The sequence below is a fragment of the Zingiber officinale genome, chromosome 10B, assembly GCF_018446385.1.
Source record: "Zingiber officinale cultivar Zhangliang chromosome 10B, Zo_v1.1, whole genome shotgun sequence".
Taxonomy (NCBI): Eukaryota; Viridiplantae; Streptophyta; class Magnoliopsida; order Zingiberales; family Zingiberaceae; genus Zingiber; species Zingiber officinale.
In genome coordinates this window covers 1,286,105-1,307,890 of record NC_056005.1, presented here as the reverse complement: position 1 = coordinate 1,307,890, position 21,786 = coordinate 1,286,105, and the positions used below count along the sequence as shown (strand labels likewise).

General features: G+C 45.8%; 2 protein-coding genes across 2 annotated transcripts; one reads left to right on the top strand and one right to left on the bottom strand.

The window, feature by feature from the left end:
- Positions 1-8,810: 8,810 nt before the first annotated feature.
- LOC122030585 (desmethyl-deoxy-podophyllotoxin synthase-like) lies at positions 8,811-10,956 on the top strand. The gene is made up of 2 exons (XM_042589794.1): positions 8,811-9,851; positions 9,916-10,956. The coding sequence occupies exons 1-2, from the start codon at positions 8,934-8,936 to the stop codon at positions 10,579-10,581; spliced, it is 1,584 nt and encodes a 527-aa protein (XP_042445728.1). The 5' UTR covers positions 8,811-8,933; the 3' UTR covers positions 10,582-10,956.
- Positions 10,957-11,996: 1,040 nt separating this feature from the next.
- On the bottom strand, positions 11,997-13,023 carry LOC122030586 (auxin-responsive protein IAA20-like). Its single transcript, XM_042589795.1, has 4 exons — positions 12,790-13,023; positions 12,525-12,703; positions 12,359-12,446; positions 11,997-12,269 (listed from the first exon to the last, which is right to left on the bottom strand). The coding sequence occupies exons 1-4, from the start codon at positions 12,975-12,977 to the stop codon at positions 12,224-12,226; spliced, it is 501 nt and encodes a 166-aa protein (XP_042445729.1). The 5' UTR covers positions 12,978-13,023; the 3' UTR covers positions 11,997-12,223.
- Between the last annotated feature and the right edge of the window lie 8,763 nt (positions 13,024-21,786).

Below are 21,786 nucleotides of genomic sequence, written 5' to 3'. Positions count from 1 at the left end.
AAGAACCTATTGGGTCACACACAAAGATAAGTGGATGGAGATTAGGTTCATATGATGAACCAAGAGGATTAGATTCATTTGATGAATCAAATTGGATTAAGAGTAATCCTAATTGGGCTAATTGAGTTGGACTCAAGTTGATTCATGTGTTCAATGAGTCTAATTTAGATTATAACTCATTGAATCAATTTAATTAAATGAATTAGATTCATTATATTAAATTGGCTTGAATTAAATGGTTGGATTAGATCAACCATGAGAGAGATTAAGTCAAGTTTGACTTGACTTGAGAGGAAGATGAAGAGTCAAGTTTGACTTGACTTTATGCCACCTCATTGGTGAGTTGACATTAAGTGGACCAATGATGATGCTCCACATCATCATGGTTACTTAAGTGAAGTGCCACCTCATGGGAGTTACCAAGAGTTGTGACTCTTGGTATCCCATGGAGGTTACAAACCACTTAATTAGATGAAAAGAGTTTCATTTTGCAAGTGTAACTCTCATTCAAGTGATCTTCCTCCTCCTAAGCTCTCTTCTTGCTCCTTCTCTTCTCTTGGTCGTGGGTTTCAAGCAAGGGAGAAGAAAGGAGAGTGAATCTAATCCAAGAAGAAAGGTTAGTGAAACTCACATAGAGATTTTAGAGGAGTGTGTTCTCTTCTTTTCTTTTCTTCTTCTTCCAATCCTACCCGAGAGCCCTAGAGAGTGCTAGCACACTTGTGGTGCTCTTTTCTCCATCCTTGAGTATTAGAGAACACTTCTTGTTCGTGTGGATATCACTAGAGAGTTGTCTACGTTGACAACTTCGAGATCCGACGTACCGTTGGACGAGCGGGATTTGCGAGGGCACGCTTCAAAGGTATAAAATGTTTTTCCTTTGTAGATATACTGTAGATCATAGTTTGAAACTCGTACTCATAATTTTGAAATATATCCTTCGCACGAGATCCAGTGGCATAGGTGATTCGAGGTTTCCGCGACGCGAAAAGCGGTTTTCGTGGCCTGAAAAACCCAACAGTGGTATCAGAGCCACGTGCGAAGGCGTGTACAAGTTTGTTTTTAATTTTTTATGAAAAAATAGCTTCTGTGATTTTCTGTAAATTTAGGTTTTTTATAGTTTTTATGGGTAATTTTCTCGTAGAAGCGAAGCACAAGTGTTTCGGCACTTGTAGGCTTCCGCTACCGGGAAGATTTTTCCAAAACGGCTTGGTTTCGCCCCAAATCTTTTTGGGGCAGCGGGCTAAGGCGCTGTTAGATCGCAAAGGAACCCTCACGATGGTTAGATCGCGGGTAGGGGCACTGCCCCTGGCCCCGCAAGGGGATTCGTTCCGCGATTGCGCCCGAAAACCGTTAAACGGAACCGCCGGGAAATTATACTCGTAAAAATTGTAAAAATTATAGAAAAATTACAGAAAATTATAGAAATATATAATTTTGAATTATATATTATTTTTGTGATAGTCATGGCCCAAAGACCCAAATTGGATTTGGAAATGTGTTGTAATTCATAATACGGCCTGCGTGCCGTTATGTGATGTGCGTGCTGTATTTATTTTATTTTATTTTCACGACCTGCGCGTCGTGCCTTTTTCTTGTATTCTAGTTGTAAATTAGATTTAGACTCGAATGTAACTCGAGTTTCAAAATTGTACTGTAAATTTTAAAGTGGTGGAAGGTCCACACGAGACGGAGTTACGAGGAGGGCGCGAGCAACACAAGGTGGTCAAACGAAGAAGCTTGAGAAGCTGTTGACCTTAGGTTGACCATCCGATCTTCTCATTGGCTTGAGAAGATCGTAGTAGGGCCATGACATAATCACAAAATTATTTGATTAATTATTTAATTAATTATTTTGTGTGTATGTGATGCATGCTAGTTAATTAAGTAATTAATTAGTGCCTTACGATTAGATTAGATCTAAATCGTGCACATGATGCACCCCACGATTAGATTAGATCTAAATCAAGTATTTGATATGCATCATCGTTTAGATTAGATCTAAAACGCGTCAACTCGTAATGCCTACCATGCCGTGATACCTACCACTACCTCGATCGCATGTTGTTGTTGAATCTGCCAAAGCAGAGCAACACATACTATCTTGGTAGGGTACGGAGGGACAATCTTGGTCCTGCCTATCAACGCATGGGTGAGTACAACTCAATTAGATTGACTATTTCTAGTTAACTCGGTTGGATCGAGTATAACTATAGGCATTCTTCCAACGGTTGGAAAGATAGGTCAAAATCACATATATATTAACTCTCGGGTGTATTAGCCAAAGCTAACTCGAGTTTTAATATAAATGCGGATTTTGATCCTATAAACAAGAGTTGCATAGTGATGTAATTGGTAATCATTACCTACCGATCATACTAAGTCTTGGGCGTATTAGCCAAAGCTAACTCAAGAGTTAGTATGATGTGGATCTTGTCCCACATGAATTATAGAATTCAGTGGGAGCATCATTTAATTGAAGGCCTAATTAAATGATTTAAAGAATATGATATTTATTTCTGCATTTATTTCTGCTGTAGAATTTCCATGACGTCAAACACGAACAACTTCTCTCTGCGTTTTGTCCTTAAGAAGGACAAGCTCAACGGAGCAAATTTCCTGGACTGGTACAGGAACCTGAGAATAGTTCTTACCCAAGAACGTAAACTGTACGTTCTGGAGCAGCCCATTCCGGAGGCTCCTCTTGCCACTGCCACGCGAGCAGACCGAGATGCTTACAAGAAGCATCAAGATGACGCATTAGATGTGTCCTGTCTTATGCTCGCGACCATGAACTCTGAGCTTCAGAAGCAACATGAGTTGATGGGCGTTTACGATATGGTTGAACATCTTTGTCACCTATATAAAGGACAAGCGAGGCACTGGAAGAGGAACTCCAAAGAATACCTAGAAGATCTTACGAAGAAGAGAAATAAGATTTCTACTTTAGGTATACATGTTATAGAAGTCAACCTCTCTATTTCTTCATCGTGGGTTTTAGATACCGGATGTGCTTCGCACATTTGTACTAATGTACAAGCGCTGAGAAATAGCAGGGCATTGACAAAGGGTGAGGTAGACCTACGAGTAGGCAATGGAGCACGGGTTGCTGCTATTGCTGTAGGAACTTACTATCTATCTTTGCCTTCTGAGCTTGTACTAGAATTAGATGATTGTTGTTATGTGCCTGCCTTGACTAAGAACATAATTTCAGTTTCTTGTTTGGACAAGAAAGGATTTTCGTTTATAATAAAGAACAAATGTTGTTCCGTCTTTTTAAACGATATGCTCTATTGTAGTGCACCTCTGATAAACAGACTCTATATTCTAGACCTTGAGAGCCCTATCTATAACATAAATACCAAGAGGATCAAGTCAAATGACATGAACCAAACCTACCTCTGGCACTGTCGCTTAGGTCATATAAATGACAAGCGCTTATCCCAGCTCCATAAGGATGGTTTGTTGGACTCATTTGATTTTGAATCATATGAGATATGCGAGTCATGCCTACGAGGCAAGATGACCAAGACTCCCTTCAGTGGGCACAGCGAGAGAGCAACTGATTTGTTAGGACTCATACATAGTGATGTATGTGGCCTTTTCAATATTGCTGCTAGAGGCGGTTATAGATACTTCATTACATTTACTGATGACTTCAGTGAATATGGTTATGTGTACTTGATTAAACATAAGTCTGAATCCTTTGAAAAGTTCAAAGAATTCAAGAATGAAGTATAGAACCAGCTTGGCAAGAGTATTAAGATACTTCGATCAGATCGAGGTGGAGAATACCTTAGCCATGAGTTTCGTGACTATCTAGCAGAGTGTGGGATCCTATCCCAACTCACTCCTCCTGGAACACCACAGTGGAATGGTGTATCCGAAAGGAGAAATCGTACCCTATTAGATATGGTGCGATCTATGATGAGTCACACAGATCTTCCGACATACCTTTGGGGTTATGCTCTAGATACGGCAGCTTTTATACTCAACCGAGTTCCATCCAAGGTCGTGATAAAGACACCATATAAGATATGGACTGGGAGAGATGCCCAGGTGTCTTTCATGAGGATTTGGGGTTGTGAGGCTTACGTTAGACGTCAAGTCTCAGACAAGTTAGGACCCAAATCCAACGAGTGCTATTTTATTGGATATCCCAAGGAAACTAAGGGATATTACTTCTACATTCCCAGTCAGCACAAGGTAGTTGTGGCAAAGACTGGGGTCTTTTTAGAAAGGGACTTTATTTCTAGAAAGACTAGTGGGAGCACGTTCGATCTTGAAGAAGTTCAAGATGCGAACAATAGCACTGAAGCCTCGATGGAAGTTGAACTGGAACCACAAAGTGTTGTGGATGATGTTGTTCCATAAGGAGTTGAGGAACAACAACCAGTTCAAGTAGACATACCTCTTCGCAGATCTGATAGGGTACGTCATCAGCCTGAGAGATTCTCATTTTCTCTTGTCTGACCATGATGACATTGTGCTCATAGAGGATGAGCCTATCACCTATCAGGAAGCTGTGATGAGACCAGATTCCGAGAAATGGCTAGAGGCCATGAGATCCGAAATGGAATCCATGTACACCAACCAAGTATGGACTTTGGTTGATCCACCTGAAGGGGTAAAACCCATTGGGTGTAAGTGGGTCTTTAAGAGAAAGACTGACATGGATGGACTTATCTATAAGGGTCGCTTGGTAGCTAAAGGTTTCAAGCAGATTCATGGTATTGACTATGATGAAACATTTTCTCCAGTAGCGATGTTTAAGTCCATTCGGATCATGCTTGCTATTGCAGCCTATCATGACTATGAGATATGACAGATGGATGTCAAAACCGTGTTTCTGAATGGAAACCTACTTGAGGATGTGTACATGACACTACCTGAGGGTTTTGTAGATCCACAGTATACTAGCAGAGTATGCAAGCTGCATAGGTCCATTTATGGACTAAAGCAAGCTTCTCGGAGCTGGAATCTTCGATTCGATGATGCAATCAAACAGTTTGGTTTCATCAAGAACGAAGATGAACCTTGTGTCTACAAGAAGGTTGTAGGGGGCATAGTTGTCTTCCTCATATTGTATGTGGATGACATACTGCTCATTGGGAAGGACATCCCTATGCTTCAGTCTATCAAGACATGGCTAGGGAGTTGCTTCTCAATGAAGGACTTAGGTGAGGCATCCCGCATTCTAGGGATACAGATCTATAGAGATAGATCTAAAAGATTGCTTGGCCTAAGTCAGAGTACATACATTGACAAGATACTCCTTCGGTTTGCCATGCAGAACTCCAAGAAGGGATTTTTGTTGATGTCACATGGCATGAGTCTTTCGAAGACTCAAGGTCCCTCTTCTAGAGAGGAGAGAGACCGCATGGATCAGATCCCTTATGCCTCAGCCATAGGATCGATCATGTACGCCATGCTATGTACTCGACCTAATGTCTTTGAGCATGACGAGCAGATACCAGTCAGATCCAGGTGAAAGTCACTGGATAGCGGTCAAGATTATTCTTAAGTACTTAAGAAGGACTAAAGAATATTTCTTGATATATGGAGGCAATGATGAGCTAGCTGTAAAGGGTTATAGTGATGCTAGCTTCCAGACCGATCAGGATGACTATAGATCGTAGTCGGGGTTCGTGTTTTGCATTAATGGTGGTGCTGTGAGCTGGAAGAGTTTGAAGCAGGACACAGTAGCTGATTCTACGACAGAGGCCGAGTATATTGCTGCATCAGAGGCAGCAAAGGAGGCAGTTTGGATTCGCAAGTTCATCACTGAACTTGGGGTGATTCCTAGCATTGCTGACCCTATTGAGCTCTATTGTGACAACAATGGAGCTAAAGCACAGGCGAAGGAACCTCGCTCACACCAGCGGACCAAACACATACTACGGCGCTTCCATCTCATTCGAGAGATCATCGAGAGAGGAGATGTAAAGATTTGCAGAGTACCTACAGAGGCTAACATCGCAGATCCCTTGACCAAGGCTTTGGCACAGAGGAAGCATGATGGTCACACTAGGTCATTTGGACTTAGAGCCTACACTGATTGGCACTAGTGCTAGTGGGAGATTGTTAGCTAGAGCCAATCATTTGATGATTATATTTTGGACTTGTTGTATCATATTCTATATAAATAAAGACATTTGGTTTTTGGTTATTATACTTACTTGTATTGGTGCCAAATAAACTAAGTATAATAACGTCCTTGAGTAGACGATTCTCACCTATATCAATCGGTTAGTTGAACTGATAGTGAGATGATATAGGGAACACTACTCTTAATCATTCCTAGTCGAGTATTAACATTCAGGGACAATGTTAATGCAATAAGACTAGCATGTAGGTCAACTCGATGACTTGATCTCACAAGTCATGGATATAGAGATATCAAGTTGACACATGGGTATGCATTAGAGAATATATACTGAATGACCCACCATGAGAAAGTATCATGCATCGTTATATGAGTGTCATATACTTTCTCATGTTCCTATTAGTATGACTACTAGTTCTTAGACCTGAAGTCACCATGGTTCCCTACATAAAGAGTTATGTACTTTGGTTTCGTCAAACGTCACCCGTAACTGAGTGGACCATAAAGGCGATTACTGGGTATGTAACAAATTATGCGGAGGGATGTGAGTGATGTAGATGGGATCAATCCCTCCTATATGACGGGAGAGACATCGGTATTCTTGATAGAGTGAGACCACGAAGTGCATGGCCATGCCCAAATGAGTCAATATAGGATATTGAGCTCATTTGATTGAGTGAGTCTACTTGGAGTTCAAGATTTAGATTGATTAGAGGATGACACGGTCTATGCCTCACATTGATCAATCTAGATGTCTAGGATAGAAGGGCACTTGTCATATATTGTGAGGAGTCACAATTAGTAGTCACAAGGTGATGTTGGATCTCAACATTCTTGTAACTTGGGTAGTAATGATGTATTGCTAGATACCGCTCATTACTTATGTTTCTAAATGAGTTTAGGGGCATTGCCAACGTTACAAGAACCTATTGGGTCACACACAAAGAACAAGTGGATGGAGATTAGGTTCATATGATGAACCAAGAGGATTAGATTCATTTGATGAATCAAATTGGATTAAGAGTAATCTAATTGGGCTAATTGAGTTGGACTCAAGTTGATTCATGTGTTCAATGAGTCTAATTTAGATTATAACTCATTGAATCAATTTAATTAAATGAATTAGATTCATTATATTAAATTGGCTTGAATTAAATGGTTGGATTAGATCAACCATGAGAGAGATTAAGTCAAGTTTGACTTGACTTGAGAGGAAGATGAAGAGTCAAGTTTGACTTGACTTTATGCCACCTCATTGGTGAGTTGACATTAAGTGGACCAATGATGATGCTCCACATCATCATGGTTACTTAAGTGAAGTGCCACCTCATGGGAGTTACCAAGAGTTGTGACTCTTGGTATCCCATGGAGGTTACAAACCACTTAATTAGATGAAAAAAGAGTTTCATTTTTGCAAGTGTAACTCTCATTCAAGTGATCTTCCTCCTCCTAAGCTCTCTTCTTGCTCCTTCTCTTCTCTTGGTCGTGGGTTTCAAGCAAGGGAGAAGAAAGGAGAGTGAATCTAATCCAAGAAGAAAGGTTAGTGAAACTCACATAGAGATTTTAGAGGAGTGTGTTCTCTTCTTTTCTTTTCTTCTTCTTCCAATCCTACCCGAGAGCCCTAGAGAGTGCTAGCACACTTGTGGTGCTCTTTTCTCCATCCTTGAGTATTAGAGAACACTTCTTGTTCGTGTGGATATCACTAGAGAGTTGTCTACGTTGACAACTTCGAGATCCGGTGTACCGTTGGATGAGCGGGATTTGCGAGGGCACGTTTCAAAGGTATAAAATGTTTTCCCTTTGTAGATCTACTGTAGTTCATAGTTTGAAACTCGTACTCGTAATTTTGAAATATATCCTTCGCACGAGATCCAGTGACATGGGTGATTCGGGGTTTCCGCGACACGAAAAGCGATTTTCGTGGCCTGAAAAACCCAACATTTTTCCTACTGATCACTCAGCAATTCCTAACTCTTTAACTTGTCTTCTTCCATCTTTGATATACAGAGGTCGCTAAAAAAAAATTGATCCCAATTAATTTTATAAACTATCTATAGGATTATCGGTTTAGCCTCATGAAAGTTTTTCATCGTTATCAAGGTAAATCGGAAAATGTACGCGTCGATTAGTCCAGAAATCCAGCATCCTTTGATTGCGCCCTCAATTTAAAAAAAAAACTTACAAATTCATCATAATTAGGGATCGAACTATAAATATTTAAATGACAATCTAAATATTCTACCATGATATTATAACCCCGAGCATCATATAAAGATCGCTAAAGATCCATCCATCAAATACATCAATGGACCATAGAGGGAACATGGTTTTCCATGTGTGGAATGAACTTTGGCATTCGACCGAGAGCTTAATGGGCCCTGTTATGTACTTCGGCGTTATGGGCGATGGCCTATCTATTGGGCGTTACGATGGCCTGCTTGGTGTGTCAACTGTCAAGGTTCGTAAAGCCAAACCCAGACTTTAATTATTAATTAAACTCTCGAGTTTTCAACGATTTCATCTTTACCCAATTTTTAAGACGACAAAGGACAGAATCCCTTCCGATCAGTCGAAATATTTTAAGCGGGAATCCCATTTTTTCCGTTCTTGGCGGCCTGCTATATTTGAATTCGGTAAAAATATAAATTTTCATGACGAAGACACAAGATTAAACTAATCTCCCTTCGTCTTCATCTCAACTCGCAGGCTAAGCATCACCGACGAAGCAAGATTCCATATCCGTCGCCGGGGTCCGTCCAAAACAACTCCAATTGACCGTCATATTCTACGATATATATCACATCACACACCGTGGAAGTCGGAGGGCGGAATGTTTAAACTCCGTAGCGTGGCCATGGAAGCTTTTACCTTGAAGCTTCTCATCCTCTTCTTCGCCCCCCTCTTCCTATTCCTCTTCCTCAGGCGTAGCCATGGCCGACGGAGGGGCCACGGCAAACCCCTCCCTCCCGGCCCGTTCAACCTCCCCGTCATCGGCAGCCTACACCACCTCCTCGGCCCGTTGCTGCACCAGACCCTCGCGTCCATGTCCCAGCGATACGGCCCCGCCATGCTCCTCAAGTTCGGCCATGTCCCCACCCTCGTCATCTCCTCCGTTGGGGCCGCCGCCGAGATCATGAAGACCCACGACGTCAGCTTCGCGACGCGCCCCGTCATCCATTCAGCCACGTTGATCGCCTACGGCGGCGACGGCATTGTCTTCGCGCCCTACGGCATCTGCTGGCGCGAGCTCCGCAAAATGAGCATGGTGGAGCTCCTCAGCGCCAAGCGCGTCCAGTCCTTCGGCCACATCCGCGAGGATGAGGTGCTGAAATTTATGCGCTCCATTATGTTGGAACCCCAAAGCGTGAATCTTAGCAGCGGATTTAAGGTGCTCGCGAACGACATCGCGGCGAGGGCCATCATCGGGAGCAAGTGCGAGTACCAGCAGGAGTTCCTGCGGTTGATAACGAAGGGGCTCGAAGCAGCGGGGGGATTCAACTTGGCCGACTTGTACCCGTCGTCGCTGCTCCTCGGGTTGCTCAACCGTTTGTTCTCTGCCAAGATGCAGCGGCTGCACCTCGAGGCGGATGCCATCTTGGATGGCATCATCAAGGAGCACAGACAGAGGAGTAAGACGTCCGCAGAGCAGAGCGCAGAGGTGGACATGGTGGATACCCTGCTCAAGGTTCAAGCTGAAGGCAGCCTTCCGTTTCCTCTCACGGACTTGTCCATCAAAGCTATGATTTTTGTGAGTAATCATGCTTTTGAGATTATCAATTGCATCGAGGATACTAATTTTTGCATCAAAATAGGATCTTTTTGCAGCGGCGAGCGAGACGACCTCTACGACCATGGAATGGGCGATGTCGGAGCTGATGAAGAATCCGATGGCGATGAAGCGGGCGCAGGAGGAAGTGAGGCGGGTGGTGGGAGGCAAGGGGACGGTAACCGAGGACGACGTCGGCGAGATGAGTTACCTCAAGCTGGCGGTGAGGGAGTCGATGAGGCTTCACCCTCCCCTGCCTCTGTTGCTGCCGCGGGAGTGCCAGGAATCGATGGAGGTGATGGGCTACTGGATTCCGGCGAAGACGAGGGTGCTGGTGAACGCGTGGGCGCTGGGGAGGGACCCGAGGTACTGGGACGACGCCACGGAGTTCGAGCCGGAGAGGTTCGCCGCCGGTGGGAGGAGCTGCGGGGTGGACTCGAAGGGGACCAATTTGGAGCTCATACCGTTCGGGGCGGGTAGAAGGATGTGCCCCGGTAGCACGTTCGGGATGGCGACCGTGGAGCTGGTTCTCGCTTGCCTCCTCTACTACTTCGACTGGGAGATGCCGGTCCCGGGCGACGGAAGACCGGCGAAGAAACCGATGGAGTTGGACATGGAGGAAGAGTTCATGCTGGCGTGCCATAAGAAGACGCAGCTTTGCTTGCGCGCGATCCAAAGAATCCGCAGCGATCTCGATCGAGCAAAACACTAGACAGGGCCGTCAATATCATCTTCAAGTTGCTGTTCAAATCTATCCCAGTAATATTAAGATAGTTCACATGCCATCTAATCTTGTCCAGAATCTGAATCGGATAAAGAACAGATGAATTATTACGGAAGTTGACGGAAGGATGACTGAAATACTTTTCTTATATATGTTTTTAAAAATGGACTCCCACGTGGTAATGAAGGACGACGATAACTGAGCCGACAGTACTTGAGCTCTGCACATACTTAGACGAGCACACGGACATTAGAGGCCAGAAATCAGAAGAAAAGTCTCCGAAATAGGTTCTTCGATGTTTAAGTCAGGTATTTTTTTCAGAAAAACAGTGTATGAAGAATAAAGAAAGTAAAAGACAAATGAGAATGTGCGAAAAAGTATACCTATATGAGGGAGAGGATCTCTCTTTTTATATGACAGTGCGTACCTTTTGGAGTCTGACCGATGTCAGAGAATGTCGGATGTCAAACTTTATTGGATGATGGAAGACATGTGACATCCTCTTGTACTATGAAGGAAGGAAGGTTCCATTCGTAGGTGACTATAGATTATTAGAATAATATTCATTGATATTGGGCAGTTATTCTCCGATAAGTGATTGTGATTTCTTGATCTTGTTATCCTGTAGCATTTTCTGTCCTGATCGGGAAGGAATAGGATAGCCCTGAATGATTAGTCGGGTATAACGTCTGGCCTAAATCTTGGAGGGTTGGGGTCGTGGAGAGATAGTCCAAGCATTGATTGGAATTAATTGACCGAGCGTTTTAGTTTAATGAAAGCACCGGGCCTAAGTATCGTTAGGTCGTGAAAGCTTAATCCGTTAAATCATGGTCAGGAGTCATCCGATTGTCTACCCTGGTGTCTTGAATCTAGGGTCCCGATCTGTGGGAACCCGGTCGAGAATCATATTGTTAACATTGTTCCCCGGTCTTGCCTCTTTTTTTTATACTTGTTGACTGTTATGTCTCTTTGACTGTCATGTCCCGACTCCTTTTGATTTCTGATTATCACATCCTCTTGACTTTGGACTATCTTCCTTTATCGAACCCTATCATCATGCATCGTATCACCATGATTAATTTTATCATAGATAAAACTGTAATTTAGATGAAATATTCAGTTAACACTAGCCCCTGTCCAGAATTTACAGACAATTCTCCTTCTAAAATCGATCGACATCAGCAGTATTATGAGAAGCTAATTTGCCCTGTTTCCCAATCTCCAATCTAGAGGAGATTGGGAAACAGATCCACAAGTTCTTTCTTTGTTTTTTTGTTTTTTAAAAAAAAAGGGGAAAATCCTGAAGAGGCTGCCCACTCGTGCAATATATTTATAAACATAAAAGAGTTTAGATTGTTTCGTAAGCAAACAATGCCATCAAAATCATGCTGGGACTTATGAGCTAGACTTCTATGCATCATTAACCATATTATTTTCTTGTAATCAGCAGAGAGCTTCGATTCACCATAACCCCAACCGTCTGTGTGCCCCACAAAATTAAACACAGCACTGTTTACCTCGAGATTACATAAAGGAAGTCAAAATACATATATATTATATAATATAGCAACCATATATTGCTAGCTAAATATTAATGGACTTTTGGGTCTGATTCATCTTCCCTTCTGCTTCAATAGGTGATTATCTTGAGACGCTTCGCCGACTTGATAAAAGCTCTGCAATGAGCGCGACAAAAATCATTAAGGATAAAAGAACTGCATGGATCGATACAGCAACAAGTAATTAAATGAGAACATGCACTTACTCCCATGGCACATCTCCAACCAGCATCCAATCCCCTTCTTCGTCCTCATAAGTCACTTTGTAAGAATTATACGCTCCATCTTCTTCCTCTGTAATACATCTCATAATTAACGAACTTCTTCGTATACAAATGTTTGACGAATTGCTTAAAACATATGGCTAGCTACCATGTTGCTTCTTAGGGAACATCGTGTATAGTGTGAGGAAGAGAGCCTGGTAAGAATCATGGAGGGAAAGGTCCACCTTCCTTCCTATGGCAATCCCCTCCATGTTCACCTTCACGCAGCTCGTCCTCCTCCTCGACAACTTCACCGGCGGCCAACCAACTATAACTCTACCTCCACCACTACACACTCACACACACAATTAACTCACCCAAATCATCTCATAATTAACTTGCACAAGCAATCGATTTGCGGAAAAAGAACTCACAAGTTAAGCTCCTCGGAAGAACGCTCAAATCCCCTGTCACTGTCGCTGTCTTCCTCCCTCTGCATGAAGAGTGGCAAAGTAACAGTGTTTTCGTCGAGCACCTCATCGAAGCGTCTCTTCTTGCAAAAGGTACTCTTCTCCATCATCAGATCAGAGCTGGGGAGTGCAAGGCCGAGCTCCAACTCCATTCTTTGCGTCGCCTAATTGATTAGAATGTGGAGAGACGGAGATCAAAGGATCGAGATGAGATTGCCCTGCGAGTCAAATATATATAGTAGATACACACACACAAAAGTAGAGATTATGAGAATCTAGAGGGGGGACAGGATGCAGGGCTCTGAGGGGACTGGAGGGTTTTTTCTCTGTGCCCCACCGACACGGTCCTTTTCCTGTGCTGGGCCTGTCGCGGCATTAAAGTATGGGGGGGACTTCTAAAAGCTGCCCTCCTCCGGTGACTTCTCTCTCCCTAACCTATTAGTCGCTGTCCATGACTTGAAGGCCAAGTTGTCTGCCGCCGTCCCCGTTGGAATGGTTGGAATGTTTCGCATCCCACAGCAAAAAGACATCGTCGTGATCCGCTTGGAATGGTAGTTGATAATGGTGGCCACCCGATCGAAGTGTGTTCCATGACTGATTCCATTGCATTGCGATGCCGGCCATATATTCACCGTAATGTTCTTTCTACTCTGTTACGTTTGTACATCCACCATCGTTTCTCTTCCCCCAAAATATGCCACTGGTGAATCTTTTACCAGTTTTCTTCCTCCGTCGCATACGTTAAATTGGATCCCTGTTCTGTCCGTAGATAGCACCATGTCCCCTTGCCATGCATTGGCGCGTCCATGCATGGGTCTCGAGAAAAGGAAACAAATTGTATACGTATGTGTATCAGTGCATGTAGTCCAGCTACGTCACTGTACTGCCACACTGGGAGTACTATTCAGTCCAGTGTTAATTAATGGACTATTATTTGGTAGAGCAGGATTAGGGCACAGCCCTACTGCCTATTGGGTTGGTTATATTTTAGTGGGAGGGTGAGGGAGACAGGGGCCAATGGTGCCACATCGGGGGTCCCAAAGGGGAAGGAATCCTGGGGAGCATGTAATTTAATACTAATGGCTTTGGTCCAAGAGACACAGTGCAGGAGCGCTCTGTCTCACTCTCTCATCTCTGGGTTTCTTGTGGGATTGCAACTGGCCGCAGCTGTGCCCAACTGTGCGGAGCAATTGGCTTATGTAATCTGACCACAGCATGTAACGCAGGCCAAGAACAGGTGCTAAGCACAAGGTTTATGAGTTAACTGATGCCCACTATAGTAAAAATATTAGTTGATATTTGTAATGGATGTTATTGATTTGTCAATGATGGAATGTGAAATCATATAAGGCGAGCAAGCAGAAGAGCATGGCCTCCATTAATGAACAATGATCACTGGCCTAAATAGTCGATGAGTTGGAGCATTATATAGGTAACTGAAAGGCATGTTTAAGGAAGTTGTGGCAGATCTGGTTGTGCTTCGAACAGTGTGATGTATACCTATCAGCACCAACGGCGGCATGCGGAGGATGTGCTTTTGCTCTGTTTTTTTAAAGCTTACTTCAAAATTATGTGGTATAGAAAACTGTAAGTGACCTATTACATGCTCCTGATCTAATGAGGGGTCAAATCTTGTCCCAAATGGGTGTATAGATGGCCAACATCTGAACAAAATTGGGCATGTGGGGATTTTAAGGAATGGCCCTTGCCTAACTTTATGTATTAATGGAAGGAGCTACTCTGCCAGCAAAGAGACCACTAAGAACACATTGAAAACTATTCACATGGACTGCCATCTCAATAGTTGATATGCATTAATTTAAGGCTTCTCAAATCTGTGCATAACTATTTATATAGCAGATCTGCAAGTCTGCAAATGAATGCTCCAAGAGGAAAAGATCTGCAGGAGGATGGAAAGTGTAGGAGGAATGGTCCATCAACCAACACTTGAAGGAATTTAATTAAAAGCAGGATTAATTAATTGGAAAAGGACTACTCTGAAATCTAAAATTTTCACTCTTAAGCCAAATGGGGGTGGAACAGCAGATTTAGTGAGTGCATCTTGAATTTGTGATTTATCTCTAGAGAAGTCTCTAATTATAAGCTGCACAAGTGGAAGAGATAGACATGCTAGTTAAGTGTAATGTAGATAAGAACAACATCAGCTAAATATTGGATGATCGTCACTGCTAAATGTGTTGGAATAAAGGAGAATTTTGTAGTTATTTCTGACAAGTACATCGAACAACTAAGTCCTTTCAAGATCCCACCAACGCCTGCGACGAACACTGATGCCACAGTCCCATCCAGCACTGATGGCACAAGGTCCAGAGTGCCATTCCATGTACGCTACCACATTCTCCCTTTGTAGTCAATGGCTTTGCTACATCTTAATTATGTGGATCTTTACAGTTTATCAGTTCAACTTTATTTTTTATTGTATATTTTCCCATATTTGCTCACTTCATTTGATCTTGAAACTGTTCAGAGTGGAGGGCCATATCAGCATACTGTAAGTATGCAGTCCCTTTGATCTGATCAAATACTTAAACCTGAGAGCACATCAACTTCCTCATTCACAGCAGAAAATGCATTTCTAAAGTTTCAAGATACCATTCATGGGACGGGAGTGTGTCAATGCCTACAGATTTCTGTCAATCTTGTCAGGAACCTTGTGCTGGATGTTAGTAGTGGATGGCAACTGCACAGTTGTGCACATGTCCTCTTTAAATAGATGTCCGAATAAAGTAAAGATATGAGGAAAAACTCTGCAAGAGCATTCAAGGAGAAATTGGAAAAGGGATTTGGTTCGTGAGTTTCCAGAGGTTATTGGTCGTAATAGTCTTTGTGATGGCAAAGTGCAAATGGCAAGAAGGGTGAGTTTTTTATTTTATTAATCGAACTATTCATGCATTTTACGATAAACAATGGTATCAGAGTCATTCTCTATAAATTACTCCAAGCATTCATTTAAATATAAACGGAGCTGATCTGGCGGTAAGGATGAGGGACCTCCTTTGAGGGAAGTCAACGCCACGTGGAGGTCAAAGGTCAAATGGCTGATCGGGAAATAGAGAGGGTCGACCGGCCGACCGGGGTCTAAGCGGAAGCAAAGGCAACTCGACAGGGAGTCGGGTCTCCGACGCTCATGGTGAACAGGGTAGCCGGGCCGAGCGGATAGCCCGCTCGACCGAGACATAAAACAGTAATGCTGTGAACAGTTTCAGCCGAGCACACGACCTGGACTCTCCCGAGTGGATCAGTACCTACGTCTGGTCGGACGTGATGGGACTACCGAGCGGCCGGACGCTCGGAACGGGAAAAGAAGAGACAAAAGGACAAGGGAAACATCGGGGGACATCTTATGACAGCAAGCGTGTTCGACGACTAACCCATACGCAGAAGCCTATGACGGAAGGTTCTACTGTCCCATCAGAGAGGTGCTCGGACTGTAGCAGTATGGTGTTAGGCAAGCTCCTCTGACAAGCCCATACAGAGGTATGGTTAGAGGACACGTATTCGCCTCGGTATGTGTGTGTGAGCCTCTTCACAGCTCTATATAAGGGGTCTCACACTTCGCCGGAGGTTCGCATTCTCTCGTATTCGAAGCCACTTCTGCATTTCCTCTTGCCTGACTTAAGCGTCGGAGGGTCATCGCCGGGAACCCCTTCCCGGCCCGGCTTCTTTGCGTCAGCAGTTCGGAGAGCGTCATGTGCCCAGCGTCCGTTGAGTCAGCGTTCGGACAGGATCAATTTGGCGCCGTCTGTGGGAACGCACCTGCATCCGAGCGGAAGCAATGGACGAAGCTGGACGACCGCACACGGTGATGCTCTCCACGGAGGAGCTCGACGCTCTGATCGAGGCAAGAGCAGCTAAGCTTGTGGAACAACAAAAGCAGAAGTGGCAAGCCGAGCGGATTGAGCAACAAGCGACATCAGCATTAGGAGGCCGAGCGGAAGCACCACATGCCACGGTTCCATTTCATCGGGCCCTATTCCGTACGCCTCCTGAAGCCGCAGCAGTTAATCGTGATCGAGGATCTTCATCAGACGAGGCGCTCGTGCGAGACAACAGAAAAGGCAAGGCCCCCCGAACAGACGCTTCTCCTGAGCGGATCAATCGTCAGTTTTCGGAGGCCATCCTGCGGGACCCCCTGCCAAAGCACTATGTGCCCCCGGCGATCGGTGAATACAACGGAACCACCGACCCGGACGATCATCTGGGTAAGTTCGACAACATAGCTACCCTTCATCAATACACAGATGGAGTAAAGTGTCGGGTGTTCCTTACCACCCTCTTGGGATCGGCGCAACGGTGGTTTCGGAGGTTGTCGGACGGATCCATCACAAGTTTCAAGGAGTTTCGCACGGCCTTCCTGCACCATTTCGCAAGCAGTCGGCGTTATCAGAAGACAAGTGTCAGCCTGTTTGCCATCAAGCAAGAGCCCAGAGAGCCGCTCAGAGCTTATATCCAACGATTCAACCAGGTGGCCATGGATATTCCAACGGCCACCTCAGAAACGATGATGAATGCGTTCACGCAAGGCCTCATAGACGGGGACTTCTTCCGCTCGATTATTCGAAAGCCACCCCGAGACTACGACCATATGTTACACCGGGCCAATGAGTACATCAATATGGAGGAAGTCTAGGCGGCTCGAAGAAAATAAGTTCCAACCGAGCGACTAGCCCCTACCGAGCGGAAGCCTGTCACTCGCCAGGAGCCGCCCAGAGGACCGCGGGCCGAAGCAGTCCGCTCTCACCATGCGAGGTCCCATGTCCAAGAGGTAGCTACCGAGTGGCCCAAACCAAAGAAGAAGGTATGGACCCCCATGTTTTGCTCTTTCCACCGGACCGACACGCATAACACAAGAGATTGCCGAAGCCTTCCCTTGATTGCCCACCCCTCTCCTCGGAGTAACCGTCGTCGATCACCATCATCCGATAGGCTACAGCGACATCATGAGGCCGATCAGTGGATACCCGACAGGCGACAGCAACAGTCTCCCGAGCGGCATTATCCTCAGAGGCACGAGGACAATCCCCGGATGTCTAGGGAGCGGCTTAGGCCGTCCGCTCGGGAAGAAGAAAATAGAAGTAACACTTCCCGAGGCGAAATCAACATTATTGCTGACGGGCCGACCGGAGGCGACTCCAACAGAGCAAGGAAGGCGAGCATCAGGCAGCTTCAGATCCATGCGGTCGGCTACAACCAAGAACGGACGAGCGGGCCCGAAATCAGTTTCGGGCCCAGGGACTTGGAGGGAGTCGAAGTGCCACATGACGACGCTCTCCTCATCAAAGCGGTAATAGCTAACTATACTATTCACCGCGTTTTCATCGATACAGGAAGCTCGATCAATATTATATTCAAAAAGGCCTTCAACCAACTGCAAATTGATCGAGCCGAGCTGCTGCCCATGACAACCCCCCTCTACGGGTTTACGGGCAATGAAGTTCTACCGGTCGGACAGATACGACTGGCTATTTCGCTGGGAGAGGAGCCGCTCAGAAGGACGCGGACTGCCAACTTCGTCGTGGTCGACTCTCCTTCAGCATACAATGTTATTTTGGGGCGACCAACGCTCAGCGAGTTCCGAGCGGCCGTCTCCACCTTCCACCAGAAAATCAAGTTCCCGGTGGAAGATAAAGTGGGAGAAGTACGAGAAGACCAGCTGGCGGCTCGGCGATGCTACGTCGAGATGGTCCGAGCTGAAGCTAATTTCGCTCGGAAGACGCCACGGATCGAGGTGAACGCCATAACCGAAAAACCACCCTCTTTGGTTTATGAAGAAAAAGAGAAAGTGCAGATTCACCCGACCCGATTGGAGGCCACCACATTCATTGCGGCCGATCTGGAGGCAAGCCAGAAAAAGGAAGTGATCAAATGTCTCCAGAGAAATTGTGATGTCTTCGTTTGGTCGACGCATGAGCTGCCCGGAATTTTGCCAAGTATAGCGCAACACGAGCTCCACGTCCGACCGGACACTCGGCCGGTGAAGCAAAGGAAGAGGGATTTCAGCGCCAAACAAAATGGCATCATCCGAGCGGAGGTTGAGAAGCTCCTGGAGGCCGGCCACATACGCGAGGTCCAGTTCCCGAGCTGGCTGGCGAACGTGGTACTAGTCTCCAAGCTGGGCAACAAGTGGAGAGTTTGCATCGATTTCCGGGATCTCAACAAAGCATGCCCAAAGGATTTTTATCCTCTACCCCGGATCGATCAACTGGTGGACTCCACAGCCGGCTACGAGTTGATATGCATGCTCGACACCTATCAGGGCTACCATCAAGTACCGCTCGCCCGAGAAGATCAAGAGAAGATCAGCTTCGTCACAGCCGACGACACATACTGCTACAATGTGATGCCGTTCGGACTGAAGAACGCGGGGGCAACCTACCAACGATTGATGAACAAAGTGTTCAAGGAGCATATCGGACATAATTTGGAAGTGTACGTCGATGATATTCTCATCAAGTCCGTCCGATCGGCCGATCTTTTTAAAGACATGGAGGAGACCTTCCGAATGCTAAGGAAGTATGGAGTTAAGCTGAACCCTCAGAAGTGTCTGTTCGGAGCAAAAGGCGGGCGTTTCTTGGGCTATATAGTGACCGAGCGGGGCATCGAGGCAAATACTAGCAAGGTGAAAGCATTACAAGATATGCCACCCCCAAGAAATTTTAGGGAAGTACAGCGCTTGACCGGTAGGATAACAACATTGTCAAGATTTATCTCGAAGACGGTCGATCGGAGCCTTCCATTTTTTAAAATCTTGCGCAAAGCTACTAAGTTTCATTGGGATGAAGAATGCGATCGGGCGTTTGAAGAACTGAAGACATATCTGAACTCTCTGCCCGTGCTCGCCAAGCCAGCTGTGGGTGAGCCGCTTTGTATTTACTTATCTTCAACCGAGCAGGCAGTAGGCTCGGCATTAGTGAGGACGAGCGGAGAAGAACAACCCGTGTACTTCTTGACTCATATTTTAAAAAACGCTGAATCTCGCAACACTGGGCTCGAGAAACTGGCTTTTGCTTTGGTCCTCGCCGCTCGGAGACTTCGTCCTTATTTCCTGGCAAATACAATCATCGCCCGGACAAATAGCCCATTGGGAAGAGTGCTGTTGAACCCAGAAGCATCCGGACGGCTCATCAAATGGACAACGGAGTTGAGCGAATTTGACATTCAGTATCAACCCCGCTCGGCGATAAAGGCGCAGTCCTTGACAGATTTTATCACCGAAGTGCAAAGGCCAGAGCCCGAAGCTATGTGGAAAATATTTGTAGACGGATCGTCCACTCGGCTCGGGAGCGGGATTGTCGTGCTATTACTCTCTCCCCAAGAAGAAAGGATGCACTTATCCGTCCGGCTGGATTACAGAGCCACAAATAACGAAGCGGAGTATGAGGCCCTTATAGCCGGCTTGCAGGCCGGTCGGCATGTTGGAGCCGGTCGGGTGACACTCCATTCAGATTCTCAGTTGGCCGCCCAGCAGCTCTCGGACACTTTTGAGATTAACAACGCTCGGCTCAAACTCTACGCTGAAGCCTTAGAAAAGCTCAAGGCCAACTTCAGAGAAGTCATTATCTAGAAGATATCCCGGGCGGAAAACCAGGCAGCAAACGAGTTAGCTAAGCTTGCAAGTTCAATATCACCGGTCGCCATCCAGCAGCCAATTGAACAAGTATCCTTGGTGGCACATATTGACCGGATGGATGCCTTGCACGCCCGAGCGATTGGAGGACAACCATCATAGAGTTTCTGCGCTCGGGTACGACACCGTCCGATCGGGAGGCTGTCCAGCTGTTGAGGAGGAGAGCTGGTCAGTTCACACTCATTGGAGACCAACTCTACAAGAAGGCTTTCTCCCGCCCGCTTTTGAAATGTGTGAGCTCGGAAGACGCGGCGTACATCCTCCAAGAAGTGCATCAAGGATCGTGCGGAGGGCATCCGGGCAAACGATCGCTGGCTAAGAAGATTCTGCTGGCCGGATACTTCTGGCCAACCTTGCAAGCAGAAGCCGCTCGGACTGTCGCGACGTGCCTTTCCTGCCAGAAGTATCACAACGTCTCCCACCGACCGGCTGAGGAAATGAAAGCATCTACAGTATCATGTCCGTTCGATCAGTGGGGAATGTATATCGTGGGTTCATTCCCTATGGCGACCGGTCAGCGGAAGTTTCTACTAGTGGCGGTCGACTATTTTTCCAAATGGGTGGAGGCCGAGCCACTAGCCAAGATCACCGAGCAGATGGTCAAGAAGTTTATCTGGCAGCATATAATCTATCGTTTCGGCATCCCTCGTCGGCTCGTATCTGATAACGGACGACAGTTCGCCGAGAAGCAGCTCGAAGACTGGTGCAAAAGTTATGGCATTGAACAACACTTTACTTCCGTGGTGTATCCCCAAAGCAACGGCCAAGCGGAAGTAACCAACAGAGAAATCCTTAGAATTCTTCGGGCTCGACTTGACCACATGGGAGGAAGCTGGGTGGACGAGCTGTCAGGCGTTTTATGGGCTATCCGCACGACCCCAAAGGAGGGAACGGGCGTCACGCCGTTCCATTTAGTGTACGGCGGCGAAGCTGTTATCCCAATTGAAGTCGGTGTGGAGTCCGTCCGGATCCAACACTATGATGATGACAATGCCGAGCGGAGGAACATGGAACTGGACTTGGTCGACGAAGAGCGAGCCAAGGCGTCCGTCCGGCTGATGGCGTACCGGCAAAGAATGAAGCAGAACTACAACCGGCGCGTGATCCCTAGAGCATTCCAAGTTGGCGACCTTGTCTGGAAGAAAGTAAAGTCGGTCGGCGACATTGGCAAGCTAGAGGCTCCTTGGGCGGGCCCCTTCAAAGTCATCAAAAAGCTTCGCTTGGGTGCTTATTATTTGGAGGATGAAGACGGACGGGGGCTGGATCGACCATGGAGCGCGAATCATCTCTAGCCGTACCGAGCTGGGTGAGAG